Raw genomic sequence first — 19,513 nt, forward strand, 5'->3', positions numbered from 1 at the left:
ACCTGAAAAATAGTCACCAAATAAAGTCTTACCCTCTTTCTTCTGGCCCGACTCCGAGCAGATTGCTTGGCAGCCTCCGCACGCAGCGTGCTGGCTAGCAGCGTATATCTGAAGCTCCTGCGTACCGTCTCATAATACGTCTTACAGGCAGCTGGAAAACAATTAAATGAGAGTGGTATGAATAAAAAATCAAACGCAAGTCACAGTAACAAGGAAGGAGAAAACATTAAAACAAGTCACTTACACACAATGTCGTCTTTATCAACATCGTGCAAATCTGGACTTGCCGAGATGGCTCCGAGCAAATAGGAGGTCACCGCCTCATTGTGAGGCGAGAGTAGTCTGTGGAAAAAAAAAAAAAGTACAGCTATGGTCGGTATTTATCCGTATCCATGTCCTTTTACCGCAGAATGAAAGCATATTCTTTAAATCTTACCCCTGCTCCGGTTCATAGCGCCTGCAATTAGTCTCCGAGTTGTGAAGACGGCGTACTGCTTCCTGTGAATCACAAAAAATACTAGAGCTGTCAGACGATTAAAATATTTAATCACGATTAATCACATTAATGTCATAGTTAACTTGCAATTAATCGCACATTTTTATCTATTCTAAATGTCCCTTGATTTCTTTGTCACATTATTTTTTCTCATTTTAATGCTCTTATGAATATGAAAAAGTAGATTGGGTTGCTTTATGCAAATGTTTTTTATTGAAAACAACATTGGCATACAGTAGTGTTCAATTTCACTCTAACATTTTCACTTGGAGCAGTAATCTCTCACACAATGTAATACACTGTCCATTAGTAAAAGGGTGAAAAAAAATAGAAACAGAAACAGCCCCTTCAACAGCCCTAAGGGTCAAAACAGGGCGATACAAAATTAAATTACAAAGTGCACATGTAATGTAAACTAGGACTCAGCCTATAGTGCAGTTAAACCATGGCTTAATATTTTTCTCAAGTTTGCTTTGAACATAGCAGTCAGGCTACTACACTTTATTTGCAAGAACCTAGCCTCTTATTTCATAAAGAAAGAACAGTAATGGTTACCAATAAAAGGTAAGGCTATTACTACTTTGCTTTGAGCCAGTTACTCAAACAGACAAGCCTGTTGACATTTTCAGGCAACAAGGAAGCTCGCTTCTTTTGCACAACATACCCAGACAGTGAAAACAACCTTTCAGAGGGTACTGATGTAGCCGGTGTTGCCAAGTACTTGCGTGCAAGGCGGGCCATTTCGCTGTGTGCCCCTTCATGTGTAGACCACCATTCCTGGGGACAGTCATCCATGCCAATAAGAGGCTCTGCCTTGTAGCGCTCCACACATTGCTCAATACTGTCCTCCTCTTCATCAGACGAAGACTCATGTGCAAGCATGAGAGTTGGTTTCTTCTTAGGAGGCTCAGGCGTGATTTGGATATCCGGCTGTGCAGGCCTCTCCATCTCCTGGAGCAAGGCACGGATCATTCCCCACACCTCAGCCCTGTCAGGTTTGCTCAGACACTTAAGGTCCTTAAACCTCGAAATGAAATGAAATCAAACTTTAATACAAGAACAGGTATAACAAAATTGTGACAATATCCCTATCTCTACAGTGCAAAATTCAAAAATGCAAAGCAAAGAAGCAAGCAAACTAACAAAACAAACATACTGAGAGAAACACAATGCTGGGGATGAGGATGAGTGTAAATATGAAGCATGGCATTCTGACCTTGGGTCAAGTGCTGTAGCAACTCTCAGCCATGTGATGTTGGTCTTCTCCTTGCGACCGTCCATTTCTGCTGCGAAGGTTCCCTTGAAGTTGATCATGTAAGCTGGGTCATCTTCAGTAACTTCCATCACTCGCGACAGATGACACAACGTTGGCAGAACCACTGAGCAAGACACAAACTTCTCTCCTCCCAGAAGTTCTGACACATACCTGCAATAATATAAAGAAGCACTTTAGTGGGTAATTAGTTAGGCCTACTGTAATTCACTCAGTGTTTTTTTTCTCTCTCTCTCTCTCTCTCTCTCTCTCTCTCTCTCTCTCTCTCTCTCTCTCTCTCTCTGTCTCGCGCGCCCTCTCTCTCTCTTAGCCTACCCGCACATAAACACACACCCAATTAGTTACTGTTCTGACACAGACCTACTTTGATTATTAAACAAACAGACACACAACACAGATACACAATTAATTACCTGCAGTGTTCCAGCACAGCCTCGAGCTTCTTCAGTTTCTCCAGCTCAGTAGCTGTTGGCATGGCGACGTTGGTTGCGTGCAGGGCCAGTGCATCTCTCAGAGGTTCAGCATTCCGCTGAACACGCTTGATCATTTCCAGTGTACTATTCCATCTCGTTGACACTTCCTGTACGAGTGACTCTTTCTTCTGATGGTGTGCGACTTGTTGCTGCTCAAGCTGTGCTTGGTTTGCTGGGCTGTGCTTGAAATGCCCCACAACCTTTCTGCATTTCGCCAATGCGCTGTCAAACGGGCTGTTGGTTAGAGAAACCGTGACGGCTCGGTGCACACTGTGTGCGATGCACGGCATGTGCTCAAAGGGGAGCTGCCTGGCCGCTGCAATCATGTTGCGTGCACTATCTGTGGTCAGTGAGACAACTTTCTGTTCGATGTCCCACTCTCTAGCAACTTGCATAAAGTGCTCTGCAACAGCGTCAGCGAAGTGCCTCTCTTCTGTCTTTACAACAGTCAAAGCATGTGACTGAAGTTTCCACTGTGGATCAAAGTAATGGGCTGTGACCCCGAGATAGTTGTGATTACTGATGGACGTCCAGTAATCACCTGTGAGCGCGACTACTTTTGTTTTCTCCAACGCCTGCTGTAACTTAATCTTTTCCGTTTCGTGCAATTTCAGTATGTGGCTTGTAATGGTGGCTCTCGAAGGCAATTCGTAGTTCCAGTCGTTGGCTGCGGTCCGTATAATATTCGCGAGACCCTCGTCCTCCACAACGTTAACAGGCCTACATGCAGTAGCCACCCATTTAGCTATGGCTGCAGTAAGTTTATTCTTAGTTAAAGTATCCATGCGCTTCTGTCTGAAATCATCCATTGTTACCTGGCTTTGACGAGGGGGCGGAGAATTCGAATCAGCTGAGTGCTTGGCCATTAAGTGGTATTTCAGACTGGTCGTGCTGCGATGATAGCTCAGTTCACAACGACAAAACACACATATGACTTTGGTCTTGTCAATGGAACCATTTGGCAACTTTTTAAAAGAAAACTTTCCATTCAGAATACTATCGGCATCCATTTCGGCGTCTCACGCTAGCCATCCACTCAAAATGTAGCGTCAACTCTTTTCATGGCCCAAGTGAGGTTGCAGCGTGCCTGATGTTTTGTTTCCGGTCTAACTAGATCCGGAGTGGTGTTGTAGTTTTTCTAACGTTACTAGTTGTTGCAACAGCATGTGAAAAAACTACAAAGTGTGTTAGGCCAAAAAGAACGTTAATCACACGATACAAAAATTGACGCCGTTAAAATGGGTTTACGTTAACGCCGTTAATAACGCGTTTAACTGACAGCACAAAAAAATACACTTTAATAAAGCTTTAGGCTAGGCTGCTTTTAGCTTACCTAGCTAGGCTAGGTTGTCTTTAGCTTGCCTAGCTAAGCTAGGCTGCTTTTAGCATAGCTACCAGTAATCGAACATATATTTACCGCTAGCGTGGCGTTGTGCACCCGTCTTCTCTTCCTCGAGTTCGTATATCCCGCAAAGTTGCTCGACTGCAGAGCCGCCATCTTGTCCTCTATGGACTGCAACCTGGAGTGCATCGAATTCTCCAGCTGAGTGAGCCGCTCATTCATGTCGGCAGTATGCTGGGTAAGCTGACGAGACAGTCCGCTGATAGCAATCAGCAGTTTCTTCTCGTCAGTCTGCGGGCTGGCCGAAAGTTGTGGACTAAGAGCAGTTGGAGGCGAGTTGAACGCGAGACGTTGTTCACGTAACAACAAAATACAAACACGGTAACTGGAGATGAAGTTCTTCTGAGTATAGTAACACAAACATGATGCCGGAGGTGGAAAACGGTTTTATCTAGGCGACACTGCACCCTGTCGGCACGGAGTGGTTACTGCAACATTTAGCGTGCAACAGAAATAATCCCATACAAATTAAAAGCACAAGAAGGTTCTATTTTGGAGGGCAGTTTGCAATTGTTATGTACAAATACCATATTTCCCCGTCCATTTTCAGTTTAAAAGGTATATTTTGTCTTGCTAAACTATAAATACTCCTAATTTTCACGGCAAATCCAAAAACTTCAATGTATGTTATTCATACTTTATGAGTTTAAATAACATAAATGAGAAGATAGTAAAATAAACCGTACATGCTTTCTGACCATTTTCTACACAAAAAATGCAATATATATGTATTCCGCTCCCTCAACACTACAATTGTGTTTGCTGCAGTTAGAGCTACAAGTCTTTGAAGGTATGCTTATAATTTTTCTGCATATAGAGATTTGAAACTTTTTGTTGTCTGCATAATATATTAAGTTCTACAGGTTTGGATAGGTAGCAAAAGCACTTTACCTTGGACTTTTACCAGACAATTTCAAAATATTAAGATTGAAGGTGGCGGTAATGCACCTATAAATTGTTTGCCAAATGGTAATGGTGATTTTCTAAGTTTGGAGGATTTTAACAGGAAGTTTAGAAACGATTGTTCACTAAGAATTTATAAGAAAGTTTTACGTAGTATCCCTGATGTCCTCATTCATTCTACTAAAAACAGTTTACCTAATTCCTTTATTCTTAGACTCCATAAGATTGAATTTGAGAAGGTGGACATTAGAGATAATAAATGCAACAACAAGTTTTTGAATCAATATTCTATAAATAATATGTACCCAGGAAGAACAAAAAGCACAGCTCTCTTACAAAATTTTAAGAAATCTATGATAGTCAAAATGAGGACAAATTATTTAAAATTCCCAATTCCTCCTAAAGATAAAGAATTACAATTTAAAATAATAAATAACATATATCCTTCAAATGAGTTTTTAAGAGAGAGATTTAAGTTTAATGTTGAGAATTGTGGCTTTTGTACAACTCAATTGGAAACAACTAAACATCTTTTTTTATGAATGTAAAGAAATATTAAACTTATGAGATCAACTTCGAACCTTTCTGTCTTCTAAAACAATAAATTTAGATTTTATTTCCTGGCAAAACATTCAATTCGGTTTATCCATTAAAGAAAAAATATTTGGAATTTTTAATCAATATTCTAATAATTGTAACAAAGTATTATATCCATAAATGTCGCTATGCAAAATGCTCCCTCTCAATCTCTGCTCTCAAAAATGAACTTTCCCTTTTCAAAAGATGTCTGAGAAAGATGCAGAATTTAAATGCAATTAAATTGTTTGAGTTAATTGAAGAATTTCAGTTGGTAGTCCCCACTGATTAATTTACTTTAACTACTATTATTATTTTATTTATTTTTATTTATTTTATTTTATACTTTGTTCCACACTGTGCATTTAATTGTATTTTTCAAAAGCAGGAGTTGTGATATTTCTTCTTGTATTGAAATATTTGTTATTGACTTGTTATTTGAGATTGTTATTGTTTTCTTATATATTCAATAAAAAAAAAAAAAGTGGAAATCTAAAAAAAAAAAATTGTTTGCCAACCGCCATTACAGCCAACTGATTCTGATTAAAACTAATTTTTGAAATAATTTATTTTGTGTATTTTTTTTACATAACATTTGCATACACAGTAATCTAGCGTACTTTAATTAAATAAATGAATTCAAGCTAAAATGTAAGAGTCTATAATTAGGCTATACTGAGCCTGATCTATTTCTACCATCTATTTGGGGGATATTTATTGCCACACTTTGGGCCACTTAATACCAATTTAGCATGCTGACCTATGTCCTTATGACCACAGTGTACCAATCTTCTGATGGCTACTTCCAACAGGATAATGCGCCATGTTATAAAGTGAATCATCTCAGAATCATTTCTTGAAACTTTTCCACTTAAGTAATTGTGAATTGAGCATATTGACAGACAACATTTTATTTTTTATCTTAAATGCAAATTTTTAAAAAAATAATTACTGCTCTAAATGTATTGCTCTGTCAGCTAAAGATCTGTTTTGGTCTCTATACTTTAATTAAATAAATCAATTCAAGCTAAAATGTAAGAGGCTATACTGAGCCTGATCTCTTTGTATCAGAGATTTTCTTACCTTTTAGAAAGATGTCACTTGGGGTAAAACCCCCCCCTGCAACCCTGATTTGCATTTGTATAGCTCACAGCATGTTCATTTACATGTTAAAGCCTCCCCTAGAATTCCATGGGGGGGAGGCATGGGGGGAACACTGCCTAAGAAATTCCACGTCAATTTCTGACAATTTACGGGAGTTTTCGGCGAAGCCTGCAAATTGCCGTAAACTGCCGCTAACCTGAAGTTCCACGACAATCTACAGTGCCGTATATTGACGAAAATCCCACTTTTCATGCAGTGTTAGATAGAAAACTTTGAATCAATTTGACTGGATGATCTGGTTGAACTGTAAAGTGCCTTGAAATGACTGGTGTTGTGAATTGGCGCTATAGAAATAAACTGAATTGAATTGAATGAATATTTACCAATATCCAGTCAGATATATTTAATTGGAGAAAAAAAAAACATTTTATTTTTTCATAATTTAAAATTTCCAGGTGTCACACTTTCAGATTTTTTTCCAATTTGATTTTTTCAAACATTTCTTGACAGATTTTTCCCAAAAATTCGTTGTAAGATTAAACTTTACAAATTTACATTCTTTTTCAAACTTCGTTTTACAAATGACATTCTCTTCACTTCAAACCCATTAAAAAAGGCGTCAAGTAACGAAGTACAAATACTTTGTTACTGTACTTAAGTACAGTTTTTAGGTATCTATACCTTACTCCATTACTTATTTTTCTTCCTACTTCTGACTTCTACTCATTACACTTTCACACCAGTATCTGTACTTTCTATTCCTTACCTTTTTAAAACAAACGTTACTTGTTACTCTTGGCTTCGGTTTAATGTTTATAAATATTTATTTCACGTCATGTGCGCCATCCAATGCAGATCATTGTCTCCATACACATCTAGTGAAAACTAGTGGAATTGGATGAGTCATATAACGCAAACACTCATTGGTTAGCTAAAGGAAATCATCAGAAGCAAGCAGGTGTTCTTCAAACTGTAAACGTGAATTGTCTATGCCATGCTACAATGTAGGATCCAGAAAAAGATGTTGAAATGTCTGACAAGTCGGACACAGGCGAGAGCGAATCGGGAGACGGAGACCAACAAGACCTCCCTCATCCTTGGCCCTATGTCAAACAATTTTCATAAATAGTCGAAAAATTGAGCTTTCAATTCATATAGTGGCATCTGGCTGTTTTTTTTAAAGGTTACTTTATACTTATATATTTTTAAGAACTTTTTCACTTTTACTTGAGTAAAGAGATCAAGTTGATACTTTTACCAGAGTGTTTTTAAACTGCAGTATCTATACTTCTACTTAAGTAACAAATGTGTGTACTTTAGACACCGCTGACCATTAACATGCCCATTGGTCAATACGATGTTGTTGCTAGCGTCCAAGCAGCAATGCGTGCGCTTTACATGATCCCAATGCATGGCTTCCAAATGCACTGATGAATGGGTCAAAGCATGCACATGTCGGCCAATAGGATATAAGAAAAAATTTTAATATCGGCCAAAAATATCGGTCAACCAATTTATCTGTCTGTCTGTACTGTGCATCACTTTTCAAGTAAACAGCTCACTTAATATCTCATGTTACCAGATTATCCAGACTAGGGCTTAGACAAATAATCTGATTAATCGCCAAGAATAAAATATTGAAATACTTTACAACTAATTTAGCAACTGAGTACTTGCTAAGTGGAGTATTCAGATGCTGAAACATGCAATTTGCTAAGAAAACTATCAATTCAGAGCAAAAATATCGGCCAAAACTGTAAAAAAATCGGTTTATATTTTGCATTATGATTAAAAAACTTCCCTTGTCTGTGAAAACCAGAACTCCTCAGATGGTGCAGTATAAGCTTCACCTGATTCAAATTTAGTAAAAGATCTACCATAATGCACCATCTGTTATCTTATTAATCGATTAGCATAATTAGGGTTTGTTCCTGAGCCTTACATGTATACCTAAATCTTTGTTGGTGTTAGCTGCTAACATTTGATGCAAAAACATTGAATGCTTTGACACTGTTGTAGCTTAGCGTAGATGAATAATTTATAGTAATCGTCCGATATTGGCTTTGTTACCACAAGAACCCAGCTTACACTTCTGTCTTGTTTCCTTGCAGGTAAACTCAGCCCCTGCATAACAACTGAGGTGAGTAACTTCACTGTTGTACTGCTGTATTTCCTCCACAATTAACGCACGTTGAGAATACACTTTAGCCAGTATGAGTACATCAACAAATATCTCTGCAGTCCATGTTGTCGGCAGTAATATACATATATACAAGACACACTGAAAAAATAATGCAACCGTTTTTGGCAAATACTAAATCATATAAAAAATATTTAGTTACTTTAACACAATTAACTAATCATGATTAAGTAAAGGCCAAAAGCAGTTGCATTATTTTTTTCAGTGCATTATATTGACAAAACTGAACAAAAGACAAGCTGGCCTTCAACAAAAAATGCTCGACGATTTAGAGTTTGGAGAATCCAGCTGTAAAATACAACCTCTCAGTTTGAGAAATACACACTCATGCACTTTTAGAGGTTAAATAAAAATTAATCAATCAGAAACAAAGGCTTTTGTCTACCAGCTCTCTGAGACATGCAGAACATGGAATAGAAAGTCATAGATGTTAGGACTTCTGGGCTCTTATCTATAAAACGAGTTTGTGATAGACTCTGAGACTGATCTTTACAAGCGTGTTTGTACGTGCAGAGCTGACCTTCAAAGACGACAAAGTGATTTACGCCTGCAATTCAGCAGACAGGGTAGATTAACCAAGTTTTGCCTTCATCAATTGTTCTAATAATCAAACATCTAATTGATTGGTAGAGGATATGCAATGTAAATATTCACCACGTGCTAAGTTATTTTCAAAATATAAATCACAACTGAGGCAGCAGTTTTTGCGTTTTTGTTACTACTACAAAATTTTTTGTGCAAACTGGCACAAAAAAATCAGCTGTTGTTGCCACAATCGAAGCATTGGTAAAATGACAGAGGATGGAGAGATATTCTTTGTGTATTTAAATATATTTGGACCATCAAAAATAAATATTGAAGTGCAACGGGACGGTAGACAAGCTTTATAAAATTAAATCAAAATGAAAGAAAAAGGACTGAACCTAAATAGTGTTGCGGGTTTATAAAATAAACATCAAATGAGCCTTCAAAGAGACATGGTATTACCTGAAAGTGCGTATCTCCTTCCAACAGGGATGTTTTTCTCCCTTAATTAAATAAAATATAACCACGGATGAAGTATACTTATTTTTTATTTACCTTTACCTTTGTTTGTAGCACTTTAAGACAGGTAATGCAGAGCATGAAAAAATAATGTATGTTTATTTTTTCTTTATTTACAATAATCATTATTATAACCTTCATCTCAATGGCTTAGAACCTCATCTTTCTTTTATGATCACTCCCAAACTGACCTGCCTGTGTTTTCTCCAACAATGTTTCCCGTTTTAAAGATAAAAATAAAAAAAAGTTGCCATTGTGACAATGGAATTCTTTTTGCCAACAATAAATTAATTAGATTATGAATATATAATTTCTGTTTTCAAATTGCATTTTACAGATTAGATTCTCTTCACTTCTTGGGGTGGGGTTCTCTTTGGAGTGAGGAGTAAAGACACTTTTTTTATTGGTCTGTATAGACATTAGCAACAACATTCAAGAGTGAGAGTTTGTATTGGGTTTAAAGTGACATAAATGTATATTCGAATAAAATGCAATTCTTAAAAATTAGTCTGAAAAAGAAACATTGACTCTCAAAACAGTGGCGACTGGTGAAAAATATTTTTGGTGGGGCTGATATAGCCTAGTGTATGTCTCCAACTAATCCGGAATAAGAATTCAAATAAACAATTGGACAATACATACAATTTAACAGTACTGCGCGAGTGTATTGGTCCTCACAAGCACAGTATAACAGGAATGTGTGTGTGTGGCGCGCAAAGTTAGAGGATGTTTTAAGCAACGAGGTGGATTCGTCACAGTCACAATAACCATGACATGAAATTATCCTACCCTACAACAGGGATGTTCTTCTGGCAAACGGGTAGATAAATAAGGATCTCACAGAATTTGGTGGAAGCTGCATCTCGCTCGTTACGTTCGCCATCTTCCCTCTAATTGTCTGCACCTGCACTTGGGTTCAGAAGCCAGTTAAAGTGCAGTATTTTCAGAGCCCCAAGACCATAAAGTTCTGAGACGCTGATTGGTCATTAAATTCACCTAGCAATAGTACATGATTGACAGATTCTCTGCAAATGTGGGGCTGTCTGACCACAGCCCCAAGACAGAGACTGTAGGAGTCTGTCTGTGGAAATCCACAAATGAATGACAGTAGATAGGGAAATGTAGTTTCTATAATTTGTTTTGCTTATAGGTACACACTCTAGAGAGTAAAACTGACATTTATGAGTTAATTTCTAAAAATATATTTTACGTTTCTCTCTTCTTATCAGGGAGGGCGGTGCCCCAGCGCCCCCTATGGGCCGACCGCCACTGTCTCAAAACCTTTTTTGATAGACACTTTTCAAAGTTTCATTTATGGATTGCAAATATCTATTAATCAGGATTTGGTTATGGATTGTTGACCCAAAAGCAGAGGCTGGAAGGCAGAGGTGAATTTCTTTAGATTTAATAAAAGGGAAACTGAAAACAAAGGCAGGTTATCCAAAAATCCAATGATGAAAACAAAGTCCAAACTAACATGAAACCAGGAGTCCAAAAATCCAAAAGAATCAAACATAAAAACTAGTCAAAACGAACCAGAAACCATGGAGACATCCGGGGAATCACTGTCACAATGAGGAAGACTCAGGAAGACAGAGTTGGAGGAAGTTTGATGAAGTTAGGCAGTGTTCGATGAGGACCCAGCAAAGGGGAACTGAAGAGAGAGTGCTTTTAAAGGAGACTTAGACAAAGAGGGGGCTAATCAGGAAACTTGGAGCTGTCATGATAGAAAAGAACGACTCAGGATCAGAGCAACCACGGAGACAGACTGTTAGTTTTAACTGGTTTATTGTAAAGTGCTGGTAGACAGGTGATGACTGGTTTGGTATCTTCTGGCCTGCTTGGAGGGCGAAGGAGGTGGTCAGAAACAGCCTGTGGCAGTAAGAATGTGGAGAGCTCAAAACTCACAGAGTGGGAGGCTTGCCCGGAGCCAGGGGGGTGAAGTCTGTGGTCCAGTGCAATCCAGCGGTTCCCTCAGTCTCTCTTGTGCAGATGGTTTTTGAGGGTGGACAGGCAGGCGATCAGAGGAGTCCAGCTCCCTGGCTTGTGATTTCTCTGGCTTGGATTTCAGGTTCTAAGGAGGAAAAGACAGAGACAAAATATCAGGTCTGGTTCGGATGAAACTCGGAAAGTTTTGTTGGGTCATGTACCACGCTGGAAGCGAGAAAGAACTGACGCCCTCCTCCTGGTCTCTGCTCCTTAAGAAGGGCTGAAATCAGCAGTGATGAGGAGCACCTGCCAGTCCACCCTGCAGAGAAGAGAGAGAGAGAGACAACCCATCCCTGAACCCAGGCCTGGAGCATGACAGCACCCCCCCTCTAACGGACGCCCCCTGGCGGCCGTCCAGTGGAGGAGGACTCGAAGGATGAGATGAGGCCGGGATCCAAAATGAACGAACGAGGAACCCAGGACCGCTCCTCAGGGCCGTACCCCGCCCAATCCACCAGAAACTGGAAGCCGCGGCCACGACGCCTAGAAGCCACTATGCGTCGAACCGTGAAGGCAGGGTGACCATCCACAATCCGGGCGGGTGGAGGGGGTCTGGAAGGAGGGCATAACGGGCTAGAGGTGACAGGTCTAATTTGAGACACATGAAAAGTAGGGTGTACACGAAGGTGAGGCGGAAGCCTGAGCCGGACTGCTGTAGGACTGATGATGCGGGCGATCTTAAAGGGACCGAGGAACTTAGGGGCCAGTTTCTTTGACACAGCCTTTAGGGGAAAATTCCTAGAAGACAACCACACCTCTTGTCCAGGGAAATAAATAGGTGCCGGGATGCGTTTGCGGTCAGCAAACTTCTTGTTTCGAATGGAGGTACATTCAAGGGCGGCTTTGGTCTGATCCCAGACTTTGCGGCACTGCTGAAGGTATGACCTGACGGATGGAAAGGTTGGATCAGGGAAGGAAGAGGGAAGGAGTGTGGGCTGATAACCTAGGGATGCCTCAAAGGGGGACAATCCAGTGGCTGCTGAAATGTGCGAGTTATGTGAGTACTCCACCCATGCAAGGAGCTGACTCCAGGAGGAGGGGTTGTGGGAGCAGACACAACGGAGGGTGTTCTCCAACTCTTGATTCAGCCTTTCGCACTGACCATTAGACTGGGGATGGAATCCAGATGTAAGTGAGACCTTAGCCCCCAGGCACTGACAGAAACGACGCCAAACTTGGGAAACAAACTGTGGGCCACGGTCAGACACAATTTCCGTCGGCAAGCCATGGAGTCTAAACACATGGTCGAACAAAAGTCTGGCAGTCTGGTGAGCAGATGGAAGTTTGTTCAGTGGTATCAGATGGCATGCCTTGGAGAACCTGTCGATGACGGTGAGGATGACCGTCTTGTGATTGGATGGGGGTAGACCAGTGACGAAATCCAGGGCTATGTGTGACCATGGACGACTAGGCGTGGGTAGAGGTTGGAGGAGGCCAGAAGGTGGTCTGCTGGAACATTTGTTGCGGGCACAGACAGGACAGGCAGAAACAAACTCAAAAACATCCCTGTTTAGGGACGGCCACCAGAAATATCGTCTGATGAAGGCAATGGTGCGACTGGAGCCAGGGTGACCAGAGAACCTAGATGAATGCCCCCAGCGGATTACCTGGGAACGGACAGCAGAAGGGACATAGAGTCGGCGGGGAGGGCCGCCTCCAGGATCAGGTTCATTCTCCAGCGCCCGTTGAATCTGTTTCTCCAATCCCCAGGCGATCGCCCCAATGACGCAGGATTTGGGGATGATGGTCTCTGGATCAGTGGAATCAGGGGCGGCAGGAAACAGTCGGGACAGTGCGTCTGGTTTAACGTTTTTGGAGCCAGGGCGGTAGGTGATGGTAAAATGGAAACGTGAAAAAAAAGTGCCCAACGGCTCTGACGAGAGTTCAGGCGTTTAGCAGACTGGATGTAGGAAAGGTTCTTATGATCTGTCCAGATAATAATTGGCAACTCTGTCCCCTCCAACCAGTGGCGCCACTCCTCCAGAGCCAGTTTAATGGCCAGCAGCTCACGATCTCCCACATCGTAGTTTTTCTCGGCTGGAGTGAAACGCCTAGAAAAGAAAGCACAGGGATGGAGCTTGCCATCAGAGACAGACATCTGGGACAGGATGGCCCCGACCCCGGTATCCGAGGCATCGACCTCCATGGTGAACTGGGCCAAAGGATCAGGGTAAACCAGGATGGGGGCTTTTGTGAACCTCTCCTTGAGGAAACGAAAAGCCTGATCGGCTCCAGGAGACCAAGTAAAGATTGTCTTGGTGGAAGTGAGGGCTGAGAGGGGCGAGGCAATGACACTATAGTCCTTGATAAACACTCTGTAGAAATTGGCAAACCCAAGGAAGCGTTGGAGGTCCTTTCGGGTCTTGGGTGTGGGCCAGTCGACCACAGCTTTGACTTTGGCTGGATCCGTCTTCACCTGTCCACCCTCAAAGATGAAGCCGAGGAAACTTATGGACTCACGGTGGAACTCACATTTTTCTGCCTTGACAAATAAACGGTTCTCTAGGAGCCGCTGGAGGACCTGGCGGACGTGCTGCCGATGTTGTTTGGGGTCTCTAGAGAAAATGAGGATGTCGTCTATGTAGACAAACACAAACTGATTAATGAAGTCTCTGAGTACATCATTTATGAGGGCTTGGAAGACAGCTGGGGCATTAGTTAGGCCGAAAGGCATGACCAGATACTCGAAGTGGCCTATCGGTGTTTTGAAAGCTGTCTTCCACTCATCTCCCTCCCTGATACGGACCAGATGATAAGCGTTGCGGAGGTCCAGTTTGGTGAAGATTGTGGCTCCACGTACTGTATCAAAGGCTGAAGCCAGAAGGGGTAAGGAATATTTGTTTTTGATAGTTATCTGATTGAGGCCTCTGTAATCTATGCAGGAACGTAGTGTTTTATCTTTCTTTTGGACAAAGAAAAAACCTGCCCCAACAGGGGAGGATGATGGACGAATAATGCCCGCTTTCAGTGACTCTGCTATATATCTCTTCATAGCTCCCTGTTCAGAATGAGACAGTTTATAAAGACGGGCTGACGGCAGGGGAGCCCCTGGGAGGAGATCGATGGAACAATCGTAGGGACGATGAGGGGGGAGGCTTAGAGCTAGATCCTTGCTAAACACACGCCGGAGGTAAAGATAATCAGATGGAACTTGGGACAGATCAGGAGGAACCTCTGGGGAAACAGGGTCTATAAAAGAACGGGGAAGGGCTGACTGCAGACACGAAGCCAGACAACTGGTGCTCCATGTTTCAATTCGTGACTACCTCCAATTAATTAGAGGGTTATGGGCTGCCAACCACGAATAGCCCAAAACAACAGGAGAGTGTTTGGTGGGAAATACAAAAAAAGAGAGGTCTTCATGATGATTACCAGAAGAAATGAATTTAAGGGGAAGTGTCTGATGGGTAATGGTGACTAGGGGGCTGCCGTCCAAAGCAACTACTGAGACTGGAGATGGTAACAAACGAACAGGTATGTGAAGTCTGTTAACCAAGGCTGGATCAATAAGATTCTGCTCTGAGCCTGAATCTATGAGGGCTGAGACCGGATGTTGTGACTCTTGGAAACAAATAACAGATTGTAAAAGAAACCAGGGAGCGGGGGTCTCAGAACACGCGCCCGCCAGTATCCCCTGGACTACTGGCGGGCTGGATCTTTTGGGCGGACGGGACAGTCAAAACGAAAATGCCCAGAGGTGCCACAGTAGAGGCACTGTTTAGCCCTCATACGCCTGTCTCTTTCTTCCGGGGACAGGTGAGCCCTGCCTAGTTGCATGGGTTCGCCCAACGGTTGGCTCTCTGGGAGAGCCGAACGGTAAATAGGAGGCGTGACCGAGGAGGGAGGGGCGAGGCGTCGCGCTGGAAGAGGGTCCTGTCCCCGTCTCTCACGGGCTCTTTCACGGAGCCGATCGTCCACCCGAATGGCTAGACCGATCAGTTCCTCTAGGTCTGATGGTTTGTCTCGGGTGGCTAATTCATCTTTTAATTTTTCGGTGAGTCCATTAAGAAACGCCGCTTTAAGAGCTAGGGCGTTCCAACCTGTCTGAGAAGCCAGGGTCCGGAACTCGACCGCAAAGTCGGCTACCGAGCGGCCTCCCTGTTTCAGAGACCACAGTCTCTTAGCAGCCTCCTCCTTGCTTAACGAGGAGGAGAACGTTCTTTTGAACCGAGCGAGGAAGTCAGCATAACTAAGACTGAGGATGCTCGTTTCATCAATAAATGACTCCGCCCAACTCAAGGCTCTATCTCTGAGGAGACCGACAACATAGGAAATCCTCCCAGCGTCATCTGGAAAAGACTGGGGGGAACGACAGAAGACTAAGGAGCACTGCAATAAGAAACCCCTGGACTTACTCAGCTCACCAAAGAAAGGTTCTGGAGAAGGCGCGGACACCCCGACACCAGAGGTCGAAGGCGGCACGATATCAGCGGGAGGTTGGACAGCTGGGGGAGAAGGAGAGGTAGGTTGATTCATGCTTAATTGTCCTCTTAGGTCCTGAATCTCGTGAGTCAGTAAACTCATGGCTTGACAAAGTTGTGCCTGCTGTTGGCTCATAGATTGTAATAGAGCCTCATGCTGTCCTAGCAATAACCCCTGGTGGGAAACTGCGCTCCGAAGTTGCGCCCCTGAGTCAGGCTCGGTCAGTTCTTTCTGTCGTGATAGAAAAGAACGACTCAGGATCAGAGCAACCACGGAGACAGACAGTTAGTTTTAACTGGTTTATTGTAAAGTGCTGGTAGACAGGTGATGACTGGTTTGGTATCTTCTGGCCTGCTTGGAGGGCGAAGGAGGTGGTCAGAAACAGCCTGTGGCAGTAAGAATGTGGAGAGCTCAAAACTCACAGAGTGGGAGGCTTGCCCGGAGCCAGGGGGGTGAAGTCTGTGGTCCAGTGCAATCCAGCGGTTCCCTCAGTCTCTCTTGTGCAGATGGTTTTTGAGGGTGGACAGGCAGGCGATCAGAGGAGTCCAGCTCCCTGGCTTGTGATTTCTCTGGCTTGGATTTCAAGTTCTAAGGAGGAAAAGACAGAGACAAAATATCAGGTCTGGTTCGGATGAAACTCGGAAAGTTTTGTTGGGTCATGTACCACGCTGGAAGCGAGAAAGAACTGACGCCCTCCTCCTGGTCTCTGCTCCTTAAGAAGGGCTGAAATCAGCAGTGATGAGGAGCACCTGCCAGTCCACCCTGCAGAGAAGAGAGAGAGAGAGACAACCCATCCCTGAACCCAGGCCTGGAGCATGACAGGAGCAGGTGTGCACAGAACAAGAGAGGGAAAGAGCTAGTGAAGAAGGAGAACATAAGAGGGCAGCAGAGAGCAACAAATAGAAACCTGGAAGTGTCACATCTTGGTGGAGGTTTGGAGGACCCAGATGCAGAGGCAGAGAGGCTGAGGTGAATACTTGTGGATTTAATGAATAAATTGGTTAACAAAGGCAGTCCAAAAATCCAACTAAAATGTAACAGACCAGAACCACGGAAACATCAAGGGAAACACGCACAAGGAGCTAGGGAGAGACGAGGATAGAGGACAACGGCGACGACAGGACCAGCAACAACAGAAGAACCAACAAATAATATATCTGTCAGCTATACATATATAGCTGACAGAGACAAAGGGAGGGCTAACGAGCAGACAAGGAGCAGGTGTGAGAGGAGACAACGAGGGAGCCAAGGGGAAAGGAACACACACACACACACACAGGGCTACAGAGGACAACAGAAAAACATGAAAACTAACAAATCTAGAAAATACAACAAAAGGAATTAAACCAATAAACTAGGAAACAGAGCAAAGTAAAGCACAATATAACCAAAACCATGACAGGAAGACTGGAAATAACAACAAAATGTTAATTAAATTACTAGGACTATAAAACATGGAGAAAAGAAAACTAAACACTCAAAAGAAAACATAACAGAACCCAGACTAGGACAGTAACTGGAAAAAACCAAAGAATACAGCAAAATAAAAATAAAACCACTAACACTAGAAAACAAGGAGTAAAGAAAGACTGAATACTCAAAAGAAAAACATAACAAAAACAGAAACCTGACACTATTTACAAAACTTGTTCTTTGCTTGCAACAATACTGGGACAAAATCACTCTATATGGGACCGTTTTAATCTCTGATGTTATTGTCATTAGACTTTGGAAGAATATGTATTCATGAAAGCACTTCTTGATTTTTGCTAATAAAAGAAGTCAGTAAGACACTTTATTTTTATATTAAATGTTATGAGGAGACCAGCACAAGCAAAAAGCTGTAGGGGTATTAGTTGTTAGCCGGGTCTCTGTGAATTACAGGAATTACCGTATTTTCACGACTATAAGGCGCACCTAAACGTCTTTTTTTCCCCTCAAAATGTGGGGTGCGCCCTATGGTGTGGTGCGCCCTATCTGCGGACGTTGTTGAGACCACCATGAGTATGTGAGAACCTTAAAGGGGGAAGTGTGGGCGTGGCTTGTGTATAAAAGAACAGGTATGTGCTTTATGCAGAACATTGTCTTAACAACCCTGGAAATTGCAAAGAGACACGCCTATGAAGCCCAGTTTAAACTGAAGGCTATCAGCTATGCAGAGGAACATGGAAATCGAGCAGCTGCGAGAGAATTCAATATAAATGAATGAGGTGGCCCGAGTGGGGCCAGCGTTTCAACGGTCACTGTTCGACTAAAAGCAGTAAAGCTGGCGGAAGAAATGAAAATTGAAAATTTTCAAGGAGGTCCATCGTGGTGCTTCCGTTTTATGAAACGGTGCAATTTTTCCATCCGGACCAGGACTACAGTTGCTCAGCGACGTCCGGCGGATTATGAGGAAAAGCTGGCGAGCTTTCACTCCTTCTGCAGCAAACACATCGCTGACAAAGTCATCCAGCCAAGCCATATCACCAACATGGACGAGGTGCCGCTCACTTTCGACACCCCGGTGAATCACACCGTGGAGAAGAAGGGGACCAGCACTGTAGCGATACACACAACGGGGTATGAAAAGGCATCGTTTACTGTTGTGCTTGGCTGCCACGCAAATGGACAGAAACTGCCGCCTATGGTGATTTTTAAAAGAAAGACTTGGCCTAAAGAGACTTTTCCAGCTGGAGTTGTTATTAAGGCGAATGAAAAAGGCTGGATGGACGAGGAGATGATGAAAGCTTGGCTGAGGGAGGTGTACGTAAGGAGACCAGGTGGTTTTTTCCACGCATCACCATCTCTGTTAATTTGTGACTCCATGCGTGCCCATCTCACAGCCGATGTGAAAAAAAAGGTCAAAGAAATGAACGCTGTGCTTGCTGTTATTCTGGGAGGTCTGACAAAGGAGCTTCAACCGCTCGACATCGGTGTGAACCGCCCGTTCAAAGTAAGGCTGCGAGCGGCGTGGGAGCGATGGATGGCAGACGGAGAGTACAGTTTCACTAAAAGTGGAAGGCAGCGCCGGGCAAGTTACGCCACCGTTTGCGGATGGATTGTAGATGCTTGGACTAACGTTTCTGCTGGGACTGTTGTTCGAGCTTTCGCAAAAGCCGGCATCATTTCCAAGGAGCCGCACGGCACGGAAAGTGACTCTGACAGCGAAGAAGAAGGGGAAACTGGCATGTCGGATTTAGCGCAGCTGTTTAATTCAGAAACAGAGGATGAGGACTTTGAGGGGTTTGATTAATACTCTGTAATAAATACTTGAATAAAGCACAATCATACTCAGTTTTGCTCCAGCTCTATTTTTCTACCTGAAAGCTTAATTCAACAGCAGCCTCTGGGCCGCGGCGCATCCGGGCTCACCTCCGCAGGTGTTTTTTCATCTAAATAATCTAAATCTTTTTAAGTGAGAAAGTCCACCTGAAAATTTAATCATTGCAGTCAGTTCATCCAGATTATTATCCTGCCTATGTTTTAAGTTAATTTATGCGTCAATAAACTGTATCAGAGGAGTAATCACAGTCCTGTGTCATCAGCGATGTGTCTCTCACGGCCGGTTCCCAGGTTTGAATAATACTTTGTAATAAATACACCTTGCAGCTTTATTTGCTGTGATCAGTGGGAATAAAGTAGTTTTAAT

At 42.7% G+C, this 19,513-nt stretch overlaps 1 protein-coding gene across 2 annotated transcripts in view; it reads left to right on the plus strand.

The window, feature by feature from the left end:
• The window catches only part of spire1b (spire-type actin nucleation factor 1b), a 105,708-nt gene that overhangs the window by 19,095 nt on the left and 67,100 nt on the right, over positions 1 to 19,513 (plus strand). For both annotated transcript variants that reach the window (XM_038267318.1, XM_038267319.1), the window contains exon 2: positions 8,339 to 8,367. In XM_038267318.1, the coding sequence (XP_038123246.1) occupies positions 8,339 to 8,367 (29 nt within the window). The remainder of the gene's footprint in view (positions 1 to 8,338; positions 8,368 to 19,513) is intronic.

This window comes from Cyprinodon tularosa, unplaced genomic scaffold (assembly GCF_016077235.1).
Source record: "Cyprinodon tularosa strain WSP-4 unplaced genomic scaffold, ASM1607723v1 ctg669, whole genome shotgun sequence".
NCBI classification, from domain to species: domain Eukaryota; kingdom Metazoa; phylum Chordata; class Actinopteri; order Cyprinodontiformes; family Cyprinodontidae; genus Cyprinodon; species Cyprinodon tularosa.